Source organism: Ptychodera flava, chromosome 18, assembly GCF_041260155.1.
Source record: "Ptychodera flava strain L36383 chromosome 18, AS_Pfla_20210202, whole genome shotgun sequence".
Taxonomy (NCBI): Eukaryota; Metazoa; Hemichordata; class Enteropneusta; family Ptychoderidae; genus Ptychodera; species Ptychodera flava.
Genome location: NC_091945.1, coordinates 22999187 through 23018774, shown reverse-complemented (window position 1 = coordinate 23018774; position 19588 = coordinate 22999187). Strand labels below are relative to the sequence as shown.

Below are 19588 nucleotides of genomic sequence, written 5' to 3'. Positions count from 1 at the left end.
GGAGCGCCTAAATTTAATCGGCCAAAGCCACCACCGAGCATTAAGGTTCCAAGACAAGAAATTGACCTTTTTAATCTAACAATTCTCTGGTGCTTAATAAGCTCAGAACACCCGTAAATTATACATTTTCTGAAAGCATGGATATAGGACAACATTTTGGTAACCGCAGTGTCACCATTGTTTACATAACTATCACTTGACAGGTGAATTGCATAACCTTTCAAAAATCGGTTTTCCCTATGTTTTGTCTCGATACTTCAAAATATCTGATTCAAACTTGCTGGAATGCAAGCTGTCAAAACGTTCTTCCAAAGTGTGTCTCAGCTTTTTTTATATCTTGCTTATTTTTTTTGGAGCACAATTTTAAAGAAATCAACTAGGGTTAAATTCACCGCTCTGGAAGTTTTTCTGGCATAAAAATTGTTTAAGGTTTAAAAATATTCTGAGACACACTTTGGAAGATCCCTAAGACAGCTTGCACACACACAAATTTCAGCCACATATCTCAAAGCATTGAAACAAAACATAGGGAAAACCCATTTTGGAAAGGTTATGCAAATTACCTGTCACGTGATAGTTATGTAAACAGTGGTGACACTATGGTGACCAAAATGTTTCCCTATATCTAGGCTTTCCGAAAATATATAATTTACGGGGGTTCTGAGCTTATTAACCACTGGAGAATTGTTAGCTTAAATAGGTATGGCTAAATAACGGAAAACAAAACAACTCTTCGAAGATTGGATGGTATTGTTTTGGCGGTTAAATTAAAAAGATACAGGTTAAAAGAAAGTAAACTCGACGGCATTAGGAAATTTATACGATAATGTCGACTATTTCATTTCGGGCTCATTGCGGTTTTTTCAAGGCATGTGCATGTTTCTAACGTAGTTTTGTATGATCAGCTTGCTGTATTTTAGTCAGTCAATCAATTTCTCGTTAGATTACGCCCATTAAGGTAGAACGCGCCTCGGGGACAGATATTCGGACTCTCAAATTTCTACCATTCTTTTCAGATGTACCACTCATGGGGCTCATTTTAAAGAAAAAAATCCTCACCGTCTCAGTTTTCCGAAAATCCAAAATTTTATTTTCACCCCATAGAGTTAACACAGGGTTGGAGGCCATTTTGAATTTCAAATACCCCTGATTTTTATTAGTGATTTGGTAAGAGAATGGTTGAAAGTTTCGTTTGAGAAATTCTGAGCAAAAGTTTAAGTCTTTCACTTTCGAGCTGCATACCTTAATAACATCTTCATGGAGATTTTTAATACAGCAATGAAAATATCAGGTTTTACTAATCGAATATCCTTCTATCCCTATAACCACGTGTATATTTCCTCCGTAAACATCACAGAGAAAACAAGAAAGTTTCCCTACATACATCCTAACTTGTTTGTCAATGTTATCTAGATATGTCAAGACCTACTTGGAAGATGGAAGAACTTGTATGGTTCCAACTTTAGTAATTATATCTATATTTACAGGTGACGACAGAGCTGATCACAGATCTTGCCAGAACTCTGCAGCAGCAACAGTCTTGTCTCGCATACCATTGTGCATGCCGAGCCGAAGTGTTGGTGAGTATACACGTGATGGGATCTCATTTTTGTTTCCATGTATCTAAAGCACTGTTCCCTGCTATTCTATAGCTCTTCTTACTATCGCTAACTGCTGAGGTGAGGGATGAAAATAATTTGCTGCAAGTAGGCTACGCCTAACGACACCATCGGCCAAATGTGACACTTTTGCAAATTCCGAAAATTAATGACAAAGCTATCTTTTGCCCACGGTCACATCCTGGTTGACTGTAAATTAATCCTACAAAAGTAATAGGAAATCTTGCATGCATCATTGCCAACATTAAACGTCGTCAAAAGTGATATTTTCATTCTGACATCAGGCGAGCCATCTCTGGTCATCACACAAAATCCGGCAAGTGTTTACGGAAAGTCGCCACCTTATCAGATAACGAAATCACGATCCGCACGATAGATTCTAACTATTGACAGCTGAATTAATAGTCTTTGAGTCTATTAAACGGTGCTAGCTCGTCTCTTCGTAAAATACCCACGCAAAAGCGTCACAAACTTTCCGTGGGAAGGAAGCTAAAACTGAATCAAATCGGCCATAACTCACTTTTTTGTAAGGGTCACCATTTTGCATATTTCGTTTTCAGCCCTTTGTAGAGTATAAAAAGGAGACAGCGCTGCCATTCTTCGTTCTTTCGCCACGATCAACAGACATACACGATGCACTTGAAGTTTTCCGTTCTTCTTCTGCTCGCCGTGGTCGTCTGTGCTGCGGTATGTTCTACAGATGGCAGCGTGCTGTACGGCGAGATAGACAAGCGAGGCTCACCTGTTCAACCCATCCCGCCATCGGATGGTGCGAACCTTCGAGAGTGGCAGCAGTACCTCATTGCTCTGAGAGCCTACAGACGGTACATCGACACCCTTAGGTAAGTTCATGACTGTAACTCTGACCATTGTCTGTACAGATTATCACCAACAACAGCTAGTCAATTTGTTCAGACTTAAAAAACAAACTAAATTTAGTTGCGTACCTAGTTGTCATAACAAATGAGTTAGACTGATAGATATTTTTCTTCCTTTATGATTCTGAGAAATCGTATACATAACACGAATCATGTTTAACTTTGGTCAACTTTTACATAAACTTTAATACAGACGATGGTTGGTTAACAAGTTCGACATTAAGCTCAGTGAAGCTAATAGGAAAGAGCTAAAAGTTTTTCACGCGAAATATCTGACATAGAGAGTGAAGGGCACTAGCGCTGCCTTATTTGATCTCGGTATGATTCCCATGCATGCATAAAATATAACTTACTAAATCACCCCCCAAAAAAAGACAATCAAGCGTAATAAATTTATGTTTTGATTTTTTGAGGACGCGAGCCAGAACTTTTGTCTTACTTTGGTATTCAATCGTTTTTTTTCCTTTTTCAGCTGATCAAATGCAATGACCAAAACTTGTTAATTTAGCATGCCTTATAAATTCAACGAACACTGAAGTCAACGTAACATCTCCAGAAAACTTTACTGTCTGTTCGCTTGATTTCTGAAATTAAGAGAAATTGAGTTAGACATATCGACTGTTCAGTATGTGTATACATCCATCCATCCATCCATCTATCCATCCATCTATCCATCCATCCATCCACCCATCCATCAATCCATCCATCCACCATACATACATACATACATACATACATACATACATACATACATACATACATACATACATACATACATACATACATACATACATACATACATACATACATACATACATACATACATACATACATACATACAACTTTCACTAATATAGTAGGTTGGAACACAACACCTTGTCTAGTGGACATGTTCTATGTACTGCACTGGAAATAACCGTTTAGAATATTGTGTTTGTGAAGCAATCTGCCAAGTTAAGTAGCGAAGATGTTAATCGCCGATTCTTATTCCTAGACTGTACGCTTCATTAGATGTTTTAACCCCTTTGTTTGTGCCGAGCGGATAGTGACACTTTACAGACGTTATACAGCAAGATTTATTGAAGAAGAGCTTGTGAAGTGGATACTTTACTAAGAGCGTAGTAGAATATGTCTCCGCTGTGCAAATATAGGCAGGCACCCTAATTACTAGTACCTTAGTTGACTAACCTAGTAAAACTTTGCTTTTAAACTAAAGTTATAGAAATAATGTGAAATGTTAGAGGTTACAGAGCATTTACAAAAGATCATTTGCATACGAAGCTTGACGAGGAATTTCAAGACATTTTTCGAAGTCTAACAATCACAGGATGAGATACTAATCAATTGATCCGATTCTATCACTTTATCACACAGTATCAGATCGATGCATAAATACATTAATAGTAATAGAAGTGAAGTTTCTGTACTAATCTTGTCGTCCATTCTAATACAGTGTGATTCCGATGACATGAGAGCATATTTCTATGTCTGACAATGCCGACAATACATTTCAACCAATTAACGACAACACCTCTATCATTGCGCCAGATGGAGTTCACTATAAGTTGTAGGATCTAGGAGTTTAATAACCTGCTTCATTAAATATTCATTCCACTGAGGATGTGCCTCCCCATTTGAAACTAGACAAAAATGACGAGGGGTCGCCAATTGCACTACGTCACCAAAGTGATTTATCTTTGATTGTGTTGACATGATAAAACGTTTTCTATTTCCTTTCGTTATCAGCAGTGGAATGCCTCCAGTCTCCCAAAGGTGCCATAAGTCTCGCTGTCCGTGATGAAGGGATTGTCTTTATTTCATCAGTTTTGCTAACTTCCCATCCATTTGACCTTACACAGAAATGCACGGAGAGACAAAAACGTAGATGTAAAGTTACATACATCCAGCTTACATATCGTAATCTACTCTCACTATTATCGTACTACCTAAAAGATTCAGATTTAAGACATAAAGAGACCATTCCCTTGTCTGTGATGTTTTCACATACTGCTACAAACATCCATCGAGATTTTATACATGACAAGTGGCACATACATTTTGGGATACACATGCAAAATGTATTTCCAAATGTAGGATGAACAAAAGAGATCAAGCTACACACTGCATTTTCAACATTTTTGAGGTGTTATTTCAATTCTGACTGCCGATAACTGACATTGATTAAAACCTGGTGGCGATTCCGGAGCTTTTTATTGGAAGGCCTAGTAACCTGTAGTATCGATGAGTGAACATCCTTCAAGTAGAGTGGACTAGGGGTGCGGTAGCTTGCGGCGATTAGAGATCATATTGCTTGCACATGGCGCAAAGTCGCACGGGCTGCTTCACCGGACTCCATGATCAAACAGCACGACAGCAGGCCTTCCGAATATGCTACTCAAAACTGTAGTGAAACATAGGTTAAGATAGAGATGTTGAACATTTTGAAAGATAGCGACAATGCAAACATGTTTTTCATCGCTTAAAGGCCCTAAACAAGTCATTAACGATGACACTGTCTCCGTGCATTATATACATTCATTACCTAATGTATTTTTCTCGTATCATTAAAAAACCTATTGATCCACTCGTTTATAGTATAATAGCCTCCGAGTAGCCACAGAGTGAAACAAAATGACACGTATTTTTATGTCACAGTATATTTTACTTTACTATCCTTCATTAGAACTATCGCAGGAATGTCTGTGGATATGAAGAATTTCCAGTCTTGATACATTTCATAACAACGTGACATCTGGACGGCCATTTGAATATGTCATGAAAGAAATTAATGTGTATACGTACCCAGGCGTAGTCTATATTGGATCGTATCACAAAACTAATTGACATGCATTCCTTGTGCAAAGTTTGAACGAAATCAGTGTTGGCACGTCTGGGCAACGACTCCCGATGAGCAGACAGGTACAGGCGCATCGTTTGCCTTACACTTAGGAACAGACGGGGCCCAATCTTGAAGCCGCCGAGACTGACAAATGTACAAAATCCATACAGCCGTCCGTATTCAATATGCCTTACCCTTGTTTTTATCCGCATTAATTTCCTTATCAAAGTGTGACAGTGAGGTGAATGGACACTTTTCAACGATATTCCTAAATAGTCTTACTTTCGGTAGGTTACTGTCTAGTATATGTTAAATATATCTTCAACGAGGCGAGCTAAAATATTCATAATACTTATTTTGAATGTGGAACGATTTTGAGATTTACTAGGATTTAATCGAGTCATTTAAAGCCCTAAAATGTGGTATTAAGGGAACTTTTTGACATACTAGTTGTCAATTGTACAAGTTAAAAAAAACAACAACATAAACATTCAATTCTTTACCTGTAACTTCAAGAAGTATCTTTGCTTATAGCTGCGTAATCACATTACTAAATTAAGTTGACACCATCAGTCGGCGTAACAGCATTTACATGATATGATTATATATACGTGATTATGATTTTGTTCAATCACAATGCTGTACACGCTTTTACCTTCTCTCTTGAGCCCTGTCTTTCTCTTGATTATGCTTGCCTTTTGATTTCCCGACATTCTTTTCAAATATTAGGTACGGGCGTAGTGTCAGGGCACAACCTACACCGATTGATGAATTCTTGGAACAAGACTCTGAGGAGAAGGGCGACAGAGAGTATAAGATGGGAGGCGCTTCCGAAAATGCCGTTGCCCAAGTGCATCCCGAAAATGACAAAAAGCTATGGATGTCAGTGCTTGTAAGTACATACAGTTACTCATAGGAACGCTGCATATTATTTTCATATTCGAATTACTATGATACTTTTCAAAAAGCATGAAACTCCAAGTATAGGAATCGTAGTTAACGTTCAATGGCTCTTAACGTTCTATACAATACCACGCATTTTGTAACCTGTGTCGATGCCTGTTTTACCTTGGAGGTTAGAAGACTTCTTTCAGACAGAGAATTCATATTGTATATCTTCAGAAGCTCGTACACATACGCTTTTGGCGATTGTCCCTTGTTCGAGTGGTTTAACTTAGTAATGAGAAACCTTACGTTCACTTAACCCTACTAATTATACAAGTATGAGAGTAGAATTTCTGTGCTTTATTACAAAACCATACTTAATGCAATAGACTGGCGTGAATAAGAACGAAATAGTGCGCAGTAACTTGTTACTGCTAACATTTATCGGTCACTTTGGTCAGTATGAAAGACCCCTTTCGTTAGAATGACAAAATCACTAAGAGATAAGCTGTACCATACGTTAAGGGCACCACTCCGCGCCTTCGAGTTTTGTTATTGCAGGTTCTTATCCGAAAGTGTAGCTATGATGTATCACTTTTCAATTTGTTCACAGATTAAGAGTTTACTCCATCTTCTGTGAGACAGATGGTGAAGATATTCGGACAACTCGAAGACTTCAATGGCGGATAACGTTTCTTGCATCGAAGGCGACGTTTTAGACTTTCGAAACGAGGCTCGAATCCGAACTGTAGAAAATACGATGAAAGGTTCTCATATGGCAAATAAAACGCAATTGGGTAGAATGTATTTAAACTTATAATCATTTTTCCTATTTTTGCGTTCATGTCCATGCATCTTATTTTTATGTTCAGTGCCTTTTGAAAATAAAGAAGTATTTTCAATAGAGCCATTCGTGACACGTCTATTAAATTCGATCTTTGGAATTGTGTCGGAGAACGCTCTTATTGCTCATTTAAATATGCACATTTGCGAAGTGATGGCGTAATGCCATGAATTTTATGGACATAATTCATCCTGGCGGCCTTCATTCCGGGTCACCGATCTTCGTTTTATTCGTTGTTAATTGGACAAGGAATATCGGGAAGATGCGTGGCATTGCAAAGATTATGAGCAGTGGTATTATACACACCATCTCATCCTCTTTTAGAGATTTTAAGAATGTTTGTTGAAGAATATCGACATATGGTATGCTCACCTTTGTATACATGCAGTAGTGTCATAATTATGTCAGTTAAACGGATAAATCGTTCATGTCAATTGACAGACCCCCATTAAACTTGATGAATACAAGGTTTATCTTAACTCCTTAAAATTATGTCGAAGATTTTAAGATAGCCCAAACTGAATGAACTGTGAAAGTGACTTAATGACTGCACTATGTCGTCACGGAAATGCAATGTTCATTTTCATATAGCTTGGTTGAGTTCATGGATTTTTTTTCTATTTGGCGATAAAATACTCTCCTAGCAAGAGTTAACTGTTTTATGACCTGTACTTCTTTATGGCCAGAGTCTATCCTTTCACTGCTAGGCATGCTGCTGAGTATATATGCCATGCTTCAGCACTTGCCATTAATTTGTCTCTCGTATTCTCTACAGACTGTGACCATGAATTCCCTGTATTAAGTGCCTCCTCTTGATGTTGGAACATATCAACAAATATGATCAGTGCCACTTTGTTGTGAAGTCTATGAAATTATCGTGAACAAGTGGCTGGAGTTTGCTTAGAGATAAATGCAACATACTTTCACAGGCATGGAATGGATTCAGGGAAAAATACGGCGCTAACCCTGTCCTGGTGAATGCCATAGCTGGTTTAATAGATCAATCAGAGAATGGCCATATTAGCATTGACATGTTTGTCGATCTTATGTGTCTGGAACAGTATGATATTCATGCGGAAGTAATTTCACCATTTTGATGTTTGAAGCATTTTCGCTTAGACTTAATTACACAGATTTGCCAAAGGAACGTACGATTTAATATTGTAATTTAACTTGTTTCACGGGATATAATTTGGAGGATTTCACCTATCAGTAAAAATTGTGAAACCAGTTTCCAATGGAAGAATAATACTTTCACAATACTGTCATACAAAGTTGATTTTTATGGATTAAGGCCAGGATCGAAAATTGCCCTGACGCTTATTTCGCAGCTACCTCGACAGCCGGATAATCGCTGTAGCAGTGGGCCGAAAATGTGGCTGCAAGCACAAATGTTTGGAATTGCCAATGTGGTACGCGCAGAAAGGATGGCAGTCATGAAACGGTTTTACCCGTGTACAGTATGGAGTTTGCATCCAAATAAAAGGCCTACGCTCATAGCTGAATACCTGTATCGCATTAATGTCCAAGTTTGAAATGGGGGAACCCAATTTAGTTCCGATTTCGGCTCCAAAATCTTCTGGACAGCAGTTTTGACAGCTCTGACGTATTGCAGCCATTTTGAATACCGTATTTCCCCTATAGTACAGCATGCTTAGTCATGCTTGAACCCATTACCAAGCAACTACTAAATTTAAATCACCTATCAAACGGGTCACGGATACTGGTGTCTAACGGGATTAACTACGCTTTTTGAACAAAATCAGCCCAAAGGAAAGTTTATAATTACTGGTTGGTGAGAACTTTTCATCCGCATTCGTATAATTAGAGTGACAGCGTCATCTACAGACTTCGATTACGCGGCGTATTTTGACGGCGCAAACGTCACGAGTTACAAGCGCTAGTTAGTGCGTGCTGAATTTTTGGTAATTTTTCCTTTCGAAATGGGGTGTCTTGTGTGCATAAGGCAGGTGTTTGTGGTTATCAATGGAACTATGTCACACAGGTTGGGAAACGCCTTGGTCCCCATTGTTACGATGCGCCTTATTATGGTTTGAGAAGATGTCTGTGTTTGTAATTGTAGGGCTTCATTTCGGTTGGAATACAATTCATCCCTAAACGAAAATAATCACCACATTTCATGTTTTACCTGTCGTAAAAGTTTATTGTCAGGCGACTGGTAAAGTAAGTAAACGCCGTTTTCAGCATTGGAATGGCTACCGTAACCGCCATTTTGTTTTACGAAAATCAAAACAACAAACCAAATGACGATCTCTCCAAAACCTAATGGATTGTTCATGTTTTGAAATGTTTGACGCAGGCTTCACATATCAGTGGTTCTGGGTAACAATTGTTCGAAAGAAAAACGCGACGAAAATGGGTATGAAATACGGATTCAAACCACAATGCGCATACAATCCTAATCCGGTACTTCACACGTTAAAACAATGGACGTTTCCCAACCGGTGTGTGGAGGGACTGTGCCACATGTATGCTATTGTTTGTGTTTTATTGTATACCGTGTTTTGGCAATAAATGTTCGGAGTGTACCTTTGCGAGAGGAAGCCGGATCGGTTATGTCTGAGACAACGTTATCCTTTGACGCTTTCGTTTCGGAACGCTGAGATGTTCCTTCACCAGTCCTTTGAATTTGTGTGTTTTGTGTAGTATATATTTGATTGGTTTGTCTTTCTGACAGTGTTGTCAGAGTGTATATGTTTTGATTTGTTGAGGCTTGTGTTGAGGACGCTGTAACTGTGTCTTTGCTGTTCGTTTGTTTGTTTAGTCTTGCCTTCACTAATGTGTCTTTTATGTATTTGTTTCTTCTGTATGCAATTATTATTTGTTTTGGAAAGATTTGTTTCAGTATTTCATCTGTCTCAATTATGTGCTAGTGTTTTAGAAGTGCCTGATTTATATTAGCTGTTCTAATAAATGGGCTGTATTTTGTTGTGAAGGCTAATGTTTTGTTTTTGTCTGTAATATTTTGTCCGTCTGTGAGCAGTTCTTGTCGGTTTTCGTGATTTATTGTGTTCGTTATTTGCGATATTTCATGTTTGTTGTATCTGTTTGTTGTTCTCTTAGTTTTTCTGTGAAGAAGTTTACTTTTTTGTCGAAGTCCTCTTTGTTGTTACACGTTCTGCAGTATCTTAATGTTTCGCCTTTAATGGTCCCCAGTAGGAAGACATGAATCTTTGCAGAGGAATTGGAATGTATCTGTTGTTTTGTGTGTGTTTTGGTGTCAATAATTTGTTTGCTGTTAAATCTCTGGCCCTTGAAAATGACTAGATCAAGATATGTTAGCTCTTGTGTCGAACTTTCATATGAAAATTCGAATGTCGACTGTTGTTTATTGATGTCGGCAATGAATTCGACTAGTTCATGTTGTGTTCCATGAAAGATCATGAAAATGTCGTCTCTGAATCTGTACCAGATTGCTGTTTGTGTTCCGTACCGTTGGATTATTTACATTTTCAGATCGTAGAATGTAATGTCGGCTATTTCTGGAGATGATGGGGAGCCATACGCAGGTTTGTTGATAGAATTTGTTGTCGAATCCGAATGTGTTCTCTTTGAGTATGAGTGTTAGCATAGTTAACATAGACTCCATGGGTGGCTTTTTGATTTTGTAAACGATTTGTCTTTCATGTAAGGCTTTGCGGACTAGTTTGATTGCTTCATCGTGCATTGTGTTTGTGTACATAGAAACATCGTCCAGCGTGTCGAGAATCGTTATTCGGAACTCTGAGAGTGTATGTTTTCCCTATAAAGTCCGTTGAATCCCGTATGCTAATTGCAGAGGAGTTTTGTGTACTTTAGGTAATAGATACCACTGACTCTGGTGTTCGTGTAGTTGTATTTGTAGTAAAATAAAGGGAAAGTGGCTACACATATCAACTACTTGATTGTGTTTAGTTTATATATTGTGTTTTGTTTGTTGTTGAGTGTTTGCGTGTATCGTTTTCTGTGCCATTTTTCATGTTGATTGTTTGTTTGTTTGTGTTCTATTGTGTGCGCAGTTAATGTAAGGAGTGTGCCGGACCTGTCATATCTGAGACAACGTGATCCTTTGACGCTTTCGTTTCGGAACCCTGAGATGTTCCTTCATCAGTCGCTTGAGTTTATGTACGTGTTTTATGGTTCGTATTTGATTGATGTACATTTCTAACAGCTAGTGTTGTTAGAATTTCTTTGTTCAAATTGTTATTGCTTGTGGATAGAGGGACTGACTGTGCTTGTGTTGAAGACGCTTTCATTGCGTCCTTGGTGTTCGTTCGTTACTTTGTGAAGTCTTGGCTTAACTAATGTATCTTTTATGTTGTTGTTTCTTCTCATTGATTGAGTTTTGTAATCTTAGAATTCGTGTTTTTTGGTCAAGACATGTTGACCATCAGTCGCCTGACTATATGTAGTCATAGGTTCATGTTAGATTGCTGTGCTCCTCTAAAAGCGTTGTTGTTCGGACGTTAAAAATGTGTGGAAGACTATGACAGCGTCATTGGTGTTGTCTGTGGTTCAGCCTTGTGTGGAAGATGCTGTTAAAGCGCCGTTGTCAAGTCTTGCCTCCACAAATTAGACTTGGTTCAAGTCCGTGATTTGTGAATGCTTGAGTTGGGTGAACGCCATGATTTGTGTTCTGTTTTCATGTGAAACGAGTGAGTCGGGTGAACGCTATACAGGGGCGTTTCTCCCGGACCCGGCAAAACTGCGCAGACTCAAAAGTAACGCGGAATGCTTAGAAATTTTAAAACCTGGCCTTGGCTACCAAATTCCAAATAGCTTTGTATGAAATAGGAGAGATACAAGAGGAAATATTACAAATGATTTAATATTTTAAACATTTACCGACTTGAATCAAGTGTATATTCACTAAAGTGTTTTGTTTCTTTGTCTCTTGGCGCTGTTTGTAAATTCCAGACGAACGGACGATTGGTACAGCCGATAGTTTGCTAATACGATCAAAAGGTGCCAAGCGCATTTTCCATTTAAGTAGTAAAGTAAACTATGCATAACTAATAGACGGGGTGCAGAACGTCGTTTCAGGCCACATCAACGAATTGCACCCGTCAAGTTCTGTGTGCCATGGGCGCAGGGCTGTCATGTTCACTGATTGAACCAACAGAAAAATACACTTTCGACTCTTTAAGTTTTATAACTCTATAGGTCACATATTATACAGACCAGGCCAGCACAGAACGTGTCTCCGAGGCGTATTTTTACGTTAACGACTTTCTATTGATAGCATGGAACAAGGAGAACTTCCTCTAATTACAAAGCTTCTTCCTCTCGGTTTCTCCAATTGCATTGACAGTGAATCCTCACAAAGGCTATTCAACCCCTACCGTAAGATGAAGTCTAAATGTTTGTCCTTCCTGAGCAATTATTTGTAAAATAATTACTCGAAAATTATTAACATACAAATTAGGAACGCGAATTTACATAAAGTTGATATTATCGAAACAATCGGACTGCACTCCTATGAATGTGATGTATTCATTCAGAACGGGTGTAATTATGCTTGATCTTTGATCTGTTTAAGTTATCATTGTGATTCTTATAACCCTCACCAGATTTTACATGTTTCCTTGTTTTTCACTAAGGCTAGATGTTGGCAAAGGTCAGCTTTAAAGGGGTAGCTCCTTACAAGATGTAGAGCACACGCTTAAACCATGGATGTCTATTTTTTACATCCATGCTTAAACCAAATACAATCAGTAGCCTTCGTAATGTAAGGTTAACTCAAACTCAAACTCGATGTAGTTGTTTTAAACCTCCAGTTGATCCTTTGTTGTTTCCGTCTATGTTTCAATTTTTAGCTCACGTGTGTAAACACGTGGGCTATTGTCATAGCGATGTCTGTCTGTCTGTCCGTGTGTGTGTGTGTGTGTGTTAGTGTGTGTGTGTGTGTCTGTCTGTCTGTCTGTTTACACGATAACTCAAAAACGCCTGAACGGATTCAAGTCAGATTTGGTACACAGGTACTATATGCTACTTGCAAGAACTGATTAGATTTTGTTTAGTGTGGCTTGCATATTAATGAAGTTATGCAATATCGTTTTTTTCCGTACAATGGTTTCCCTATGGAGACGGTAATGACAGTGTAGACATATGTCAAGAAATACTGCACAAAATTTCATGAAACTTTTCACAGATGACAATCTCAGAACATTATGATGATACTGTGAGTGTCATGTCAATTACCTTCTCATTTTTACATTTAATGAACTTTTGTTATTAGTGAGATAACTCTGAAATTCCAGCACCAAACTTGATGATACTTGCAACAAATATTGATCTGCTATATATCTAATTATACTTAGAAGCATTTGACAGTGTCAAGTTAATAAATAGGTCATTTGCATATTTTATGAAGTTTTGTAATTAGTCATATAACTCCGATTTAACTTCACCAAGTAAGATGAAATCTGCTGCAGATACTGATCCGACTGATATCTAACTGTAGTGTAAAGCATTCAGTAGTGTGAACTTAATTAAGGGTTCATTTGCATATTTAATGAACTTTGTAATTAGGTATATAACTCTGAAATTACGGCACCCAAGTCTTTGAAATTGGGTACAGATATTGTTTTGATAAATATCTAATTGTACTGAGAAGCATTTGGCAGTGTCAAGTTAACAAATAGGTCATTTGCATATTTTATGAAGTTTTGTAATTAGTGATATAACTCCAAAATAACTGCACCAAATGTTATGAAATCTGCTGCAGATACTGATCCAACAGATATCTAATTGTGGTGTAGAGCATTTACTTGTGTGAAGTTATTTAAGGGTTTATTTGCATATTTAATGAACTTTGTAATTAGTGATATTACTCTAAAATTACAGCGTTAAATTTGATGAAACTTGCTACAGATGTTGATCTGATAAATATCCAATTGTACTGAGAAGCATTGAACAGTGTCAAGTTAATAATTAGCTCATTTGCATATTTCATGAAGTTTTATAATTAGTCATATAACTCCGAAATAACTGCATCAAACGTCATGAAAACTGCTGCATATACTGATCAGACAGATATCTAACTGTGTTGTAAAGTATTTAGTAGTGTAAAGTTAATTAAGGGTTCATTTGCATATTTAATAAACTTTGTAATGAGGTATATAACTCTGAAATTACGGCACCAAATTTTGTGAAACGTGTTACAGAAATTGATTTGATAAATATTTAATTGTGCTATGAATCATTGAACAGTGTCAAGTTAATTTAGAGTTTATTTGCATATTTAATGAACTTTGTAATTAGTGACAATACTCTAAAATTACAGCACTAAATTAAATAAAACGTGCTACAAATGTTGATCTGATGGATATCTAGTTGTCCCATGAAGCATTGAGCAGTGTCAAGTTAATTAACAGCTCATTTGCATATTAAATAAAGTTTTGTAATTAATGATTAAACTCCGAGAGTACTGTGCGAAGTTGAAAAAACCTGCTACATATAGTGATAACATATATCTTATTGTTCTGTGAAGGGTACTACTATTAATGAACCTTTTGTAAAACACGTGAGCATATTCAGTTCATATCTGGTTGTATTTATGTCACTACCTTGTGTGTGTTTTTAAGCATTTCAATGTAATAGCGTCCCTTTTTATAGAATGCTTTTGCTAGTTGTACTATTTTAATTTGTATATGATGAGCCTGAAGGCAAATTTCTACATTTATTGTGGATAATAAAGTAATTGAATTGAATTGAATTGAATTGAATTAAATGCGCCTCTTAGACAGATATTTGGACTCTCAATTTTTTACAATTATTTTCTGATCTACTTCTCGTGAATTTACTTTAAAGCTCTCGGACTAAGAAAAATTCTAACTTAGTATTTTTGAGAACCGGGAATTGTACTTGTTCTGTAGAATTGACGTAGGGATGGAGGCCATGATTTTGAATTTCAAATATCAGTAAATGTCAAGTAATTTGACTCTCCTGTAGCAAACTTTAAAAGGTGACTACTGGTTTTTGTTCTTGATTTAGAAAGAGTAAGACTGAAAGTTTCATTGAGGAACGTTTTGACAAAAGTTTTAGTTTTTCACTTTCGAGGTGTGTACTACTTTAATATAAAGTGAAATCATGATCTAATAAACTGAGTATTTTAATTCTAACATTTTAGCTGTGTTCTGGTATTCTGTGATTTGTTTCACAAAAGTAGAAACTTTATCAATTTGAATGTGAAGTGTTAAGGGAAAGAATTTGTTTAACGCTTGGTTGGCTCTCTGTAACATTATATGTAAGTTTACCTTAAAAGTTGGTGATCATGTCAGATTATCTACAGCCTATCCCACAAGGAGGGATTATTATCTTTCTTATTTCGCTTATTCAGTGCGTGACTAAATTATCCATGCTGCCACAATTATTGTCAATACGTATCCATGGATGCTTATCTGTTACAGCCTCAATATGTGCAACTTTTTCCAAACATGTTCATAGTTTCTGATTTTCTAACAAATGTGTCGTGTTCTTGTACTTATTAAGATATGGGCGTTTACTTGGCATTACTCTTACACAAGTAATACTTGGCTGAATTTGAACGCAAAAATTACATGTAAATTATCGAGGTCGCAAACATTTTACTTCATAATATGCTTTCTCGGTGTAACAACATAGAAGCTACGTAATAAACTGACCCTTACATGTATGTATTGACTGACCAACACTTGCCTTGACATTGTTTTTGACAGTGCCTGTGCAATGAGAGCACACTCGTTCTCAAAAGGCCACCGCTATAGGGCCGTTAGAAACTGGATTTGCCTAATCTAGTCATGTGACTCCCACTCTATGGATCATTATCATGATCCATAGATGTTTTTGACGATTATTTTGTCTCCCGGAGGACGACGGTAGCATTAATAACATGCTGAATTACAACTGTGTCAAGTGAAAATGAAGAATCCGTGTTTTGTTCTTCTTGAAAATCATTAAAGACGTAAAATAAGCAATAAATATCTCATGTTCAACATCATGGCTCGCTGTTATTTTGAGCATTCACCATGCAATGCAGTTCGATTAGCATTTGGATGCGCTGTAGCTGAAGGATAATTATAGTGCCATCGCATTTACAAATGTGATTCAGCCCTGAACTGTTAGTTCTTAGTTCAATTAAAAAAAGAGATGACACAAATCTCGAGACATTGAATGTATGCTACCAGTCTCCTCATATGAATGTGCAGTCGATGCATTTAATGTAAAATTCACAGTAAATCCTTCTAAATCAATAACATGGTTTGTTGATTAATTACAATTGAAGAGATCGAATCACCACGAAAGATTTGTTAGCCCAAATTTTCCATGAAAATATTTGAGCTCCTCCCAAAGCCTAAAATATTTGAGTAGCCTTTACTGTAGCTTCTGATTTTTTGATTGAATCCGTTCGATTCTTCTGACCCCCGTCAGATATAATGACGATTCCCTTAATGTGAAACAATCTCATGGCGGCTGCTGGCGCCCTCCTCGGCCATTCTTCCTTAGATCAGAAAATTCCCATCGTCGGTGTGACAGGTCTCTAACGAAATAGTCCACATCAAGTCTTTGTCTCGACGTGTAAGACGTGTAAGAGGGGCATCAAAGAGTGGTTTTTAGATATGAAGTGTATGAGAATTCGTTACGGAACACGACAAACTAGTATTATGATCGAATGGGACGTGGTCAACAGTTTGCCTTGAAAAGCTGAGAACAAGTTTACCTCAAGTTCCATAAAATAACATTTGCGAAGTTACAGGTTTTCTAAGTTTTTGAATCTATAATTTTGAGTAAAACTTTCCTATTTTGTCAACTTACTTCTTTAACCAAATGTATGAGGCCGCTAACGCAAAAATGACAGAGGCCTGACTGTCTCTCGGGAGTTTAACGAAGTTTAAAATATCACGCTGTAACCGTGACTGCAAAGTCGATTTGACTGGTCAGTGGTAAAGCATTAAAATCGCCCTAAGTCGTCTGGCTTTTCTCGGCAGCTGAGTTACTATCTGGCCAAGCCACCCCACGACCTACTCAACAGCCTACCATTGGCGCGACGCGATGTTTAGTCCTTTACTTTATTATACGTTTTAGTATTTGTGACCACAGACTTGGAGCAAGTCTAGTAAAGCATTAATTATATAGATATATGTGCCATACAAATTAATATGAGAATACACCACATACAGCCTCTAATATTCTGATATTTACTGTAACCTTATATGGCACAAGACCATGAAGATAGTTCGGAAGAAAAATAGTGCAGACCTTGAAGTTTTGATACCTGCATGGATGCTTGTTTAGTTTGAACTTTAATGTCAAGAATTTTTGTAAAGATATTTTTCTGCCTGAATCAAAATGCAGACTGTTGTGAATAATGGCTGAAGCATTCGGTGGTAATATGAGGAGTTCTAGGGGCCATAGAAATCATAACAATAAGCCTGAATTTTGTCAAAAACACCACTGAGGGCGCTATTTTCATCGCTATCTCAAAATTTCCGTGGACTTGCCCACACGAAAAATTCATCAGTAGTCAAGCTGACATTGACCTAACACCTGTTAAGAGGATTCGTGCCGCTGAATGTTTTAAAATAGGAAAATCGAGCTCAACGCTACTGTGGTGGCCTATGGGAAATTAATTAGTGGTCTTGTGCCATATGCGAGAGATTGAAATGACTGACAGTTGAAAATTGATAGATCCAAGAAATTGCCTTCTGTTATTTGATTTTATCGACTCCTGGATGCATATATCAACCAGTCATCGCTCACCTTATTACTCACTCACACCTCAGAGTCTTCTAATGCTACATTCAATCTTTCATAGACAGAGCGTTAAGTTTCTTTGCGAGAATGATTCACTCTCGCGTAAAGATTGATTATCTTGCGAACGTGTTCGATGGAGTACACACGTACACGTTTACTTATATACATATACTGTTGTATAGTAACACTCGCAGTGTACTCGAAATACTTGAATGGGGTCTTGAAAGGGTTTGAGTAGTAACATCCACGAACACAATAGGAAAGGTAGATGTAGCTAAAATTTATGCACTTCTATCAACACGTACTGCGTCAGTTTACTACATGTACAAAGAAGCAGTTAAAAGCATTTCTTTCATCAGACCTCCCACCTGATAAAAAAGGTAAACACTTAAATAAAAAAGATGTAAATGCGATTTGTAACATTTTAATCACTGTATTTGTTTCTCATCATTTTGCGCAAAAACCTACTTGCCCGTGAACGGCAAACAAAGAAAGTGATTGAAGGCGATTAATGTACGTCAGATGTTTACGCAAACATTCAACAGTTAACGCGTGAAGTAACGATCTGCTGATGTGGAAGGCGCCATCGTTAAATACGGTTTCCTTTTAAATCTACAGATCAAATACATCGTCCACGGGACACCTTTTTACGCTACTGAGAATCAGCACCAACGTTTGAAATTCGTTCGCTAAGTCTCGGAAGCGGTGAACCATTAAGCTATTGAAAACAAATGTCAACATTTTTAAAGGCCATGGTTTACGCTTTCGCATAAAGGTAATTTGCCCAAGTCTCCTGTGAACGTTTCTGCTGCGTTCACTTAACGGCGATTACATGGTCACCTTGACATTTCGTGTAAAGATTTTCAGCAGATTTGGTGATAATAAATCTGCCGCGCTATTCAAGGGGAAAGGTTCGTTTAGCTTATCACCATTGCAGCGAAGACTCATCTTCAAAAGTGATTGCTATGAGTGTGTACTATACATTTGCATACAATTGCATTATGCCTACTCGAGAACCTTCTAAATAAGAACTAGTCTAACAGGAATACACACACACCACACACACACACACACACACACACACACACACACACACACACACACACACACACACACACACACACACATATATATATATACATGTATATATATATATATATATATATATATATATATATATATATATATATATATATATATATATATAACACAAATTACTTCAAGTACAAAGTAATAATATCTAATATCTGTTACTTAAGTTTCATGCATCCTGCAATTGTCAGACAAAAGTGAAAGGATTCTTAGCAACACTCTCATTAGAACGTACCATTCTATTTGTAGGTGGTGTTAAAATTTGATAAATAGTATTTGTTTTGGTGGCAACATTTTGAAACCAATTCAGAGCGTTTGTTTAACAGTGTAGATTTGTCAGTATTGATAATGTGCAGCTTTTCTGATATACAAAGATTGCATTGTTTGCTTACGTTAGAGTAACTCGATGCTTTGTCAACAATTGACCACGAAATGTCAAAGACTTGATCCACAGGGCAAAGAAAACAGTCCCTGGGGTAGGGAGGAGGGTTTTTTGTGCAACGGTTTACCTTATTGATTTTATTAATTTTGACTGTGATATTTCAACTCTACATCGTCTGACTGCTTTATTATTACCAACAAGTCCTTATCTCCTCTCCAACTTGTGTATAATTGCTCCGAAAACATTATTGCCAACTTGCTAATCCGCTGTCCGTATCAGCGGATTAAGTGATTGAGTCAACACCACAGCCGTCCC

The 19588-nt window shown here is 37.3% G+C and overlaps 1 protein-coding gene across 1 annotated transcript; it reads left to right on the top strand.

Annotated features, from left to right (window-relative positions):
* The first annotated feature begins 1458 nt into the window (after positions 1-1458).
* On the top strand, positions 1459-7127 carry LOC139117832 (uncharacterized). Its single transcript, XM_070681072.1, has 4 exons — positions 1459-1580; positions 2180-2461; positions 6066-6228; positions 6835-7127. Exons 2-4 carry the CDS (start codon positions 2253-2255, stop codon positions 6859-6861), a joined length of 399 nt encoding a protein of 132 aa, XP_070537173.1. The 5' UTR covers positions 1459-1580; positions 2180-2252; the 3' UTR covers positions 6862-7127.
* Positions 7128-19588: the final 12461 nt, after the last annotated feature.

Coding starts and splice junctions, on each gene's coding strand:
- LOC139117832 (XM_070681072.1), top strand. CDS start 2,253: ATGCACTTGAAGTTTTCCGTTCTTCTTCTGCTCGCCGTGGTCGTCTGT. Junction 2,462..6,065: donor CGGTACATCGACACCCTTAG/GTAAGTTCATGA, acceptor TTCAAATATTAG/GTACGGGCGTAGTGTCAGGG. Junction 6,229..6,834: donor AGCTATGGATGTCAGTGCTT/GTAAGTACATAC, acceptor ATTTGTTCACAG/ATTAAGAGTTTACTCCATCT.